At 40.3% G+C, this 10,550-nt stretch overlaps 1 protein-coding gene across 1 annotated transcript; it reads left to right on the top strand.

The window, feature by feature from the left end:
• Positions 1-1,148: 1,148 nt before the first annotated feature.
• On the top strand, positions 1,149-8,302 carry LOC129834402 (opsin-5-like). Its single transcript, XM_055899339.1, has 6 exons — positions 1,149-1,498; positions 2,506-2,711; positions 6,303-6,402; positions 6,545-6,649; positions 6,970-7,193; positions 7,498-8,302. Exons 1-6 carry the CDS (start codon positions 1,336-1,338, stop codon positions 8,011-8,013), a joined length of 1,314 nt encoding a protein of 437 aa, XP_055755314.1. The 5' UTR covers positions 1,149-1,335; the 3' UTR covers positions 8,014-8,302.
• The last annotated feature ends 2,248 nt before the right edge of the window (positions 8,303-10,550 follow it).

The raw sequence follows: 10,550 nt of genomic DNA, 5'->3' as shown, positions 1-10,550 counted from the left end.
GGTGCTGAGGACTATTTCTGTCTGTAATAAATCGATTTTGTGGGGAAAAACTAATTCTGATTGGCTAGGCCTAGCTTCCCAGTGGGTGGGCCTGGCTGCCAAGTGGATGGGTCTATGCCCTCCAAGGCCCACTCAAGGCTGCACCCATGCCCAGTCATGTGAAATTCATAGATTAGGGCCGAATGAATGTATTTCAATTGACTGACATATATGAACTGTAACTCAGTAAAGGCCTTGAAATTGTTGTATGTTGCGTTTTATATTTTTGTTCAGTCTCATTTAATGTCCATTTACATGGAAATTCAGCATACAAATTCACACAATGCAACAAAATGCATGCATGCAGTACGGGAAACTGGAAAGTTAGCACACAAAGTTGAAAATTAAACCTTTAAGAGCACTAAACTAACACAGTTAACACAACATCTAGCAACGAAATTTGTGTAGCACGATCTGTGCATTATAAGGCAGTATAATAGCCTATTATCATCTCCTATAGATAGAAAACTTAATCTCAAAAAGATTATTAATCCTTTTTTTATATTTAAGCATTCACTTTTAAATACATTTTCTAAAGGCGAAAAGGTAAATTAGACGGACTATTTTAGTACAAAACAGTCATGTATTTATGATGCCTAAAATTATTTTTGTTAAAGAATTCTAATAATTTTCGCCCAATGCCATAATTACATTTAATAATATATACAAGTGTCAAAAAGTAGGTTAATATGAAGAAATGTAAGTTTAATTGACCTGATATAATTTATTTGCCTCAGTCACTGCAACAACGTATTTCGACTATAAAGACAAGTAAAAGCATAATTAATTGTAAGCGCTCTCATTTTCAGCACCTTGGACAGCGGTTTTAGGCTACATGGAAATCCTTGTCTGCAGTCGCTGACTTGCTCTCAATTTGACAGCAGTGCGTCCCTGTAAAACGTGTAGGCTGGCAACTGTTCTAATATTTTTCATTATACAGTGGGTTATATTAAATTGAGTTGGGCACGTAGTAAATAAAATCCGCGACAACTTGTGCTTAGCCTACAACTTCACCCAAATACAATAACAGACTGACGCTTCCTTAGTTGCAAATCAATTTCCTCGTGGACAAAACAACATAGCTCAAATCAGAATCCTCAACTGATTTCCCCCCGCAGGGTATCAACCTCAGAGCATAATTGGGATTAGCGAAGTACACGTCATCCCTCTCAGTCAACACACTGTGCGCCGACTAATAATATTAGACTGGATTTAGAGAAAGAGGAGCCGGTCAAGTGTTTTCTCAGAGGACGCACCTTTGTGTTTTTGCAAGCGGAGAGCTGCGCAGCTCCGTGTATGTCTCGGCAGCTGGAACGTTCGGACAACAAAATGTCAGTCAATAATGCTTTTCAAGTGGCTAACATTCCATGGAGGAATAACAATTTTACCATGTCGAATAAAGACCCACCTTTCTCGGATCAAGGGGAGACCATTATAGGAATATACCTGCTGGTGCTAGGTGGGAGAACTTGCTCATGTAGTTGGAATGTAATTTCGTTTTTAAAAGGCAGCTTTGCTTTTATGATGCAAAGACTTGCTTTAGTTTAGCTTTCATGGCAAAACAATCTGGAAATATGTCACTAATGGCTTGCTTACCATTTCATCATTTATAGTTTATTACCTAAACGTTAAGGTAAGATGAATGACAGTACTTTTTACCAATTGTCAAAATAAAATTTTCAGAGTGTAGCCTACATTTATCTTGTTCATTTTTACTCGACCACATTTTGGCATCGCAATATTCAACCATTGGATGAAGAGTTGGATTGCACTGCAGAATACAAATCACCAATACCAGACACCTTTGGTATTGCAGTTGTTATACTACTGCTACTGTCAGTGTAGTGTATGGGCAACGGTTAGGGGATTTGGTGCTATAAGTAGACCAGGACAAATCTTCTCCTGGTAAAGAGGGGTGGATCCTGCAGCCATTCAGATCCTGTCTAAGCCGTGGAAATCGTCAATCAAGAAAGGATGGCAGCCAGCCAGTCTGACCTTCTTTAAGAGAGGGCAGAAAGACTTGTAATTACCTGTTATTTGGTGCAAATTCATTTAAATTGATCCTGACTTTTGAAACCAATAGGGTGACTGTAATTTGATTTACAGTATAGGTTGGCTACTTAGTGCACCTACTATTAGCTCTGAAGGAAATTGAATGAAGGAAGGTTTATGCTCATTTTGGTATTTGAATATGTAGTGTCTGAAGAGAAGGTCAGTAGGTTAAAATCACAGATGAGGCACTTTTTCACCTCAATGCTTCCTGCTGCTTTATGACCTGCATTTTGTGTGGTGTGACTACAATTCCATGACATTTCACAAAACTGACAAGGCCTTTGCTCAATAGGTAGTGTGGGACACACTGGTGATAGATGGGGTGAGTTTCCATCTATGTAGCGCTTTTAGCGTCTGGAAAAGAGCTATATAAAGCCAATCAGTTAGTATGTCAATGGGTTTTTTCCTCGTCAGGTTGGATGTCGTGGTTCGGCAACAGTATCGTGATCTTCGTCCTGTACAAGCAGCGTGTGTCACTGCAGCCCACGGACTATCTGACCTTTAACCTGGCCATCTCCGACGCCAGTATTTCCGTCTTCGGCTACTCCCGGGGGATCCTGGAGATCTTCAATGTGTTCCGGGACAGCGGATACCTGGTTAACTCCATCTGGACATGCCAGGTAGGCAATGAGGATATCTGGTTGGAGGGGGAAAAGTTGTTTTGAGAATTGAGAGGCTTCAAATTTGTTTTGTATGTGAATGGTAATGTGTTGCATGTATCATCCTACTGCAGGATCTGATACTATACACTCACTCACAGCAATACTCACAAACATAGACATTGCCGCTATCCCATAAAACATGGCATGATTGGACACGACTTTAGTAGTTCAGGTCTCCTGGAAGGTGATGTCAATGAGAGATGCGCGTGGGCTGATCTAAATTGCGTGTGGGCTGGAATAATACATTATGGCCTTTCTCTTGCATTTCAAAGATGGTGCAAAAAAATACAGAAAAACGGTTGTTTTTTCTGTCTGATCTTTTACCAGATCTAATGTGTTATATTCTCCTACATTAATTTCACATTTCCACAAACTTCAAAGTGTTTCCTTTCAAATGGTATCAAGAATATGCATGTCCTTGCTTCAGGTCCTGAGCTACAGGCAGTTAGATTTGGGTATGTCATTTTAGGTAAAAATTAATAGAAAGGGTCTGATCCTTAAGAGGTTGGGTACCGAATCTACCTTTTAAGTCCATGGGTGTCCCAAAAAAGCCCACCTCTTAAATAATCAATTTAAATATCTTTCCTAATGCTGAAAACGTACAAACTGACATATCTTATGTAAACTTAAATTATAGTAATCACCCCTAAAGTTCTTAAAATCAACTGATTAAAGTGGGTGTCCAATCGTATCCGCAGAGAACAATGCGGGCCCGGGCTTTTGTTCATGCCAACCAGTACATACCTGATTTGACTAATCAACTAGTCATAGACTTCAACCAAGACTTGATAAGTTGAATCATTGTTACTGGTTGGTTAGAACAAAAACATGCACCTTCACTGTCCCTCTATGGATAAGACGCCATGCACAAAGCACATAACCCAAACAACTAGTAATGAATTATCTGAAAGCTGGTTCACATTTGGTGTAGTCTTATTCTTGTTCGTTAGCTCAGTTTAAAATCTCCCTCTCTACTGTTGTATTACGAAGGTTCATGTGGTGAATAGAAACACCTGGATGAACGAGGGACAACAACATTGTCACAAGTGTAGAGAGGAGTAGGCAGGAGGTAGTCACAGGTTTAGAACTACTGAATTTATTACAGCACCATAGATAAAAGCGGGACGAAACTCAAAAATAATAAAGCACACAGGAAATAGTAGATTCCTCTCACGAAAACAAGCAACATATACAATGACCGACAGACATATGACAGAGGGAGTATATATACAGTGATAGAGTGGGGATTGGAACCAGGTGTGTGTAATGATGAAGAGACAAGTCTGGGGTTGATGAGTGAAGAGCGTTTGCCAGCAGCAGGTTCGGCAGCAGCTAGAAGGCCGGCGACGCCGAACGCCTGAACTGGAGAAGAGGGAGAGCCAAAGCGAAGGCTGGTGTGATAAATATGACTAATGCGCCTGGCTCTAACTGCACAAGTAGTTATCCAATAGTCATCTTCTTGTCCCTCATTTGTTTCCATTTTTGTCCACTACTTGTAGGTCTTCCATCCCTGATATCCTTCAACCCTGATCTTATTCTACTCTCTCTGCATCAATGACTACATGTCCACTCCAAACGTCCTGGAGAGAGTACAGAGGCTTTTACATGTTCTTAATTGTTTTTAATGTTGGTAAACACACAATGGATAGAAGCATAAATGTAATTTGAGTATTTTAATGAAAATAAATGTGAAGAAAAAACATTTATGCTCAGGTTCTTTGAATTTTTGTGATATCATCACACAATCTCCAGGTGTTTCAATGCAAACCGGGCTACTGGCCTTAATTGGAACAACAGTGATTTATGGGTAAAAAGAAAAGACAGAATAGCAAAGTTCAAACATAAAATATTTTGAAACCAATGGTTTGGGGTATAAATATACACTATAGACTACAATATTATGTGATGTTAGTATTGATCATGTTGAACAATATTATTTTATTTTCATTTACATTCTGTATAGAGCGAGGGCTTGTTGTGCTACTGTACCCTTTAAGCCCACCTGAGATAAATGTCAAATTGACAAAAAAAGCCATCCATGTATAACAATGCAAGGTTAATTTAACAGTAAAATAAGACACAATGCATAATAAAATGTGAGCTGTGATTGCTTAAGATCTATTATATTGTTGTTGTTCACCAAGTTATGTTGCTACTGTATTGACTGACACGTGGTACGACCGTTAGTATGAAAAAAACATCTTTTCAATTGGCAAGAAATAGGCATTAATACCTATTTTTAGTATACTATCTTGTGCATATATCAACACCTTCATCTCTTTAATTCTACATGAAGTGTGATCACTTATCTGAAAAGGTACAGAAAATGTCCAAAAAAGTGATTATCTGAGTCACCTCCACACCAAAGTTTTTTTGAAGCTTTGAAATGGACCACTAGTAGGAACTTACACATAACTGTCAATAACTTAATAATAAAACATCTGATTGTTATTTCCATAACATATTTCATTCTAAGACAATCAGATGAATTGGTTGAAACATTAAACAGCAGGAAATGTACTTATTTATTTTTTGTCCAAAGATGGAAGTGGGCTTAATGGGTATGCTTACCCTAACAAGCAGCAAGTAAAATGCATGATGGGACATGAACTCTGACATGTAACTACTTTCCAACCAGACCTGGGTTCAAATACATGTGTATTTGAGTAACTGGTATTTAAAATACTTTTTTTTCTGTGTATTTTAGTTTTTTTTAGATACACAGCCCAAAACAAGTACTTTTATTGAAGTATTTGAACGGTTCCTTGTAAAAACCAAATCTACCAAATTAATTCTATTTGAGAGTATTTTCAAATACTTTCCAAGTATTTTCAAATACTTTCCAAGCATCCAAATACATTAAAATATTAAACTACTTGCCTTTTCTAATAAACTATATCTGAATACTTACTTTGAATATATGTAAAAGAAATTGAGATATTTGAAATAGCATTTGAACCCTGGTCTGTTTCCAATTACGGAGAAACCCCATTTGCAGAAAATACTACGTTGCTCGAAGCAGCCCACCAGGTGTTTTTTACATCATGGTCCAAGGTTTTTCCTCCAATAGACTTTGCATTGTCCTCCAAAGTGTATCTGACCGTAAGCCAAAGTGAAGGGGCTTGGATGTAAATATATTAGATTAGATTAAGTAATCCGATCAGTCAAAGTACATTTGGTTCTGTCTCTACTAGGAAGAGAAGTTAATTCGGTAGAAGCTGTCGATCTTGATCAGACATACTCACCACTGCTGACCATAGCTGTGATGGACCGATCTTTAACTCCATTCAATGTAGCTAGATCAGCTCTAGCCCTATTCACACAAAATCAGTAATTGGTTAATGACGGATTTGTCAAGTACATGAGAATCCAGACAAGTATTCAATAGCAGGATAATTGTTTTCAACTTGATCTTCTGAGTGATTGGGGTCCTTCAACTTCTGCAAGAAAAGTGGATGTCTGTTTTTTTCTACTGTATTTGTTTTGAGATTTGCTTCCCTGCACGTTTCCCCTCTAAGCATCTCTAACAGTATTGTTGGTCTTTCCCAGGTGGACGGCTTCTTCACCTTGGTCTTTGGCCTCAGCAGCATCAATACTTTGACTGTCATCAGTGTCACAAGATACATCAAGGGATGCCATCCGAGTCAAGGCAAGGCACTGTGACACAACCTTAACCTTTAATCTTCAGCTCAATAATTCCAGAAAAATGCCCCCTATTGGCTAGATGTTCTGGTCAGACATAATGTTGTGGGAAACTTTCTTTTAACTATCAACTTTTTTCCTTTACCTAGCTCACTGCATAACCAACACAACCATAGGCATGTGCCTAATATTCATCTGGTCAGGGGCTGTGTTCTGGTCGGCAGCGCCCCTTCTGGGCTGGGGGAGTTACACAGGTGAGATGAACATGGCTAGTAATCATGTGACATACTATTTGATACAGGGGCACTTACTTGTGTTAGGTTCTTGTAACATTCTGGTTGGGCAACATTTTCAAGATTTGTATGTGCACAATAACGACAAAACAAGAATAGCCCTTAAGCAAGTTATCTAAAACGTTAGCAGAAGACAATCTTTAAACGAGAACTGACCATATTGACATATGTGGACCTTTTTTTCACACTTACCCTGAGGGCCAAAATAGAGGAAATTCTTCTTAAATGTTAAACAATCTTCACATGAACAATGTGTTTGTGTCTCAACCTCCTCCTTTTAGATCGTGGATATGGAACGTGTGAAATCGACTGGGCCAAAGCCAACTACTCCACCGTCTACAAGTCCTACATCATCTCCATCCTCATCTTCTGCTTCTTGGTCCCCGTGCTGGTCATGCTCTTCGCCTACGTGTCCATCATCAACACAGTGAAGAGAGGCAACGCCATGGCCGCTGAGGGAGACCTGACGGACAGGCAGAGGAAGATTGAAAGGGACGTCACCATTGTGAGTAGGATTCAAATCAAATCAACATTTATTGGTCACATACACAGATTTGCAGGAATTGCAGCAGGTGCAACGAAATGCTTACGTTTACTAGCTCCAATAGTGCAGTAGAATGTCTTGCAAATACAATACAAAAAGAAATCAAGAAATGACAGAGTCCAATAAACAATCCAGAGTAGATATATTAGAGTGAGCTTGTGTCAGAATCCAGAAAACAACATGTACAAATAATACTACATATAGACCAAGCTTTAAAGGAAGGGTTATGATTTAACGGGCAACCTAACTTAGGTCATTCTCCCAGGTATCCATTGTCATCTGCACAGCATTCATCCTGGCGTGGTCGCCGTACGCCGTGGTCTCCATGTGGTCGGCCTGTGGCTTCCATGTACCCAGCCTTACCAGCATCTTCACCCGCCTCTTTGCCAAGTCGGCCAGCTTCTACAACCCGCTCATCTACTTCGGCCTCAGCTCCAAGTTCCGCAAGGACGTCGCCATCTTGCTGCCTTGCACCGGCGATGGCAAGGACACGGTCAAGCTCAAGCGTTTTAAGCCGAAAGGCGAGGCTCACCAGGGCCCCGGAAGAGGCAATGGACTCAAAGCACCTCCTCATCACCAGAAGGAGATGAAGGAGATGAAGTATGCCCCTGGAAATCCGTATCCGCTCACGGCGACTAAGGCTGCCCCAAGCCCAGATTCGGGAGTGGAGAGCCCCCCCTGTACTCCTCCCGCCAACAAGGAGATGTACTTTATCGAGGTGCCCCTTATCGAGGTGCCCCATCTGTCTGATGGACCAGAGTGGGAATGTGACAGACTCTAAGAACAACCTGTTTTTTTTGTGTGTTACCTTTTTATTTAAAAAAACACATGGGAATTTACTTGAAAGGTGGCTCCTTGAATTTTAGGGGATAATGTTAAGGATAGCTATTTTGTATTTGATTTGCGTAAGTATGTATACCTGTTGATACAGTTTGTTATTTTCTTAATGAATTGTGTTTATACTTGTGAATTCAACTGTTTCTATTCAAAGGGAACAAGTTGAAAGATGCTTGCAATATCAATACTCATATTGTCACTCTTTTCAAATAAATTCCTGTCCAACATAATAACTCAACCCCATTAGCAAATATAGAAGAAGACATTACAGAAGTGTAAGTGTGTCTCTTATGAAAATGCTCTGAGATGCTCAGCTCACACATAGGCGACATACCAGTTCTAATGATAAAGTTATCATTAGAACTGGTATGTCGCCTATGTGTGAGCTGAGCATCTCAGAGCATTTTCATAAGAGACACACTTACACTTCTGTAATGTCTTCTACTTGAGTGAGGCAGGCGTGTCTTCATGGGTAGACTTGTTTTCGTCCAGTGAAAAAATGATTCATCTGTTCCCCAAGGAACTCCACACAAACCAACTTTACCTCAGGTCGGACATGTACCATAAGGAACAGTTGAAGTGAATGAAAGTGCGTTCACCCTTGATAGGCTACAAGTATAACCTACAATACGCAAGAGAGCTGTATTAATACAAAACAAAAAGCAGATACTTCTCAAGACCCTGCAATATGCTCACATGTTGACCACCTGTGGGTTTGGCACGAAAGAACCCATTCCACATGCACAATCTACTATCAAAGGCGACTGACTGCAAGGTTGATTGTGCCGATGGTGAAGTTGTGGGCTGCTTTAATAAGTAGTCTAAATCAAGTCGGACGTTGGAAAGAGGGAGAAAAAAAAAATACATTGAAAGGGTCTTCGATGCCCCACAGGACAACAGGCTGGCAGATTTTATTTATGTCTTCTTTATCTTCATGCTTCCCTCAGCTTATTTCATGATGCGTCATACGGGATGATTTCTGTATTTTCCTTTAAGGAGCCTACCGTTACTCCTTAAGGTCCAAGGACCTAGTACACTGAACTAGAATATGAATGCTACATACAACACATTTCTACGATTTTACTGAGTTACAGTTCACATAAGGAAATCAGTCAATTGAAATAAATTCATTAGGCCCTAATCTATCGATTTCGCATGACTGGGAATACACATTCGCAACTGTTGGTCACAGATACGTTAAAAAAAGGTAGGGGTGTGGATCAGAAAACCAGTCAGTATCTGGTGTGACCACCATTTGCCTCATGCGACACATCTCCTTCGCATAGAGTTGATCAGGCTGTTGATTGTGGCCTGTTGAATGTTGTCCCACCCCTCTTCAATGGCTGTGCGACGTTGCTGGATATTGGCGGGAACTGGAACACGCTGTCGTACACGTCGATCCAGAGCATCCCAAACATGCTCAAAAACATGTCTGGAACTGGGAATGTTCAGCTTCCAGGAATTGTGTACAGATCCCCGCAAAGTGGGGCCATGTACACTGAAGCATGTGGTGATGGCGGCAGATGAATGGCACGACAATGGACCTCAAGATCTCATCCCGGTATCTCTGTGCGTTCAAATTTTCATCAATAAAATGCGATTGTGTTTGTTGTCGTAGCTTATGCCTGCCCATACCATAACCCCATCGCTACCATGGGGCACTCTGTTCACAATGTTGACATCAGCAAACCGCTCGCCCACACGATGCTATACACGTGGTTTGCAGTTGTGAGGCTGGTTGGACAGACTGCCAATTTCTCTAAAACAATGTTTGAGGCATTCAATTCTCTTGCAATAGCTCTGGTGGATATTCCTGCAGTCACCTTGCCAATTGCACGCACCCTCAAAACTTGAGACGTCTGTGGCATTGTGATGTGTGACAAAACTTTTTAGAGCGGCCTTTTATTGTTCCCAGCACAAGGCGCACCTGTGTAATTATCATGCTGTTTAATCATCTTATTTATATGCCACACCTGTCAGGTGAATTATCCTGGCAAAGGAGAAATGCTCAGTAACAGGGATGCAAACAAATTTGTGCTCAACATTAGGATACTAGGATATTAGGATATTTTAATTCAACTCATGGAACATGGGACCAACACTTTACATGTTGCGTTTGTATTTTTGTTCAGTGTATGATATCTTCAGAGTAGGTTCTGGCAGCCAAAACAGCCAAATACTCCATCTAAACGTGAATCGGTTTTAAATTGAGGTACGGTTCTAGAAGCATAAAACCCTTTACTTTCATATCATATATAAATGCAAAATAAACAGCAACTGTACACTGTTTTAACCTGGCTTTATCACAGTTGCAGCCGATAGTATTTTTCAGTGACAAAACATTTCTGGCGGCCTCTTTGCGTTACGCAGGTGTTTGGTGCATGCTAGATAGCTAATTCCGCCAGTCTTCCGTAATCACGCGCTGTAACATGTACAGTATATTCAGTACGGCCGTGTGGGAACACTAACTCTAACCCTATA

The sequence above is a fragment of the Salvelinus fontinalis genome, chromosome 3 (genome assembly GCF_029448725.1).
Source record: "Salvelinus fontinalis isolate EN_2023a chromosome 3, ASM2944872v1, whole genome shotgun sequence".
Lineage (NCBI taxonomy): Eukaryota > Metazoa > Chordata > Actinopteri > Salmoniformes > Salmonidae > Salvelinus > Salvelinus fontinalis.
The sequence above is the reverse complement of the archived record's forward strand: the minus strand, read 5'-3'. Positions and strand labels throughout refer to the sequence as shown.

What these genes read in the sequence shown, in the direction of transcription:
- LOC129834402 (XM_055899339.1), top strand. Translation starts at nt 1,336, where the DNA reads ATGTCTCGGCAGCTGGAACGTTCGGACAACAAAATGTCAGTCAATAAT. An exon ending in ACTCCATCTGGACATGCCAG is followed by an intron (nt 2,712 to 6,302) that starts GTAGGCAATGAG and finishes GGTCTTTCCCAG; the next exon opens with GTGGACGGCTTCTTCACCTT. An exon ending in GGGCTGGGGGAGTTACACAG is followed by an intron (nt 6,650 to 6,969) that starts GTGAGATGAACA and finishes TCCTCCTTTTAG; the next exon opens with ATCGTGGATATGGAACGTGT.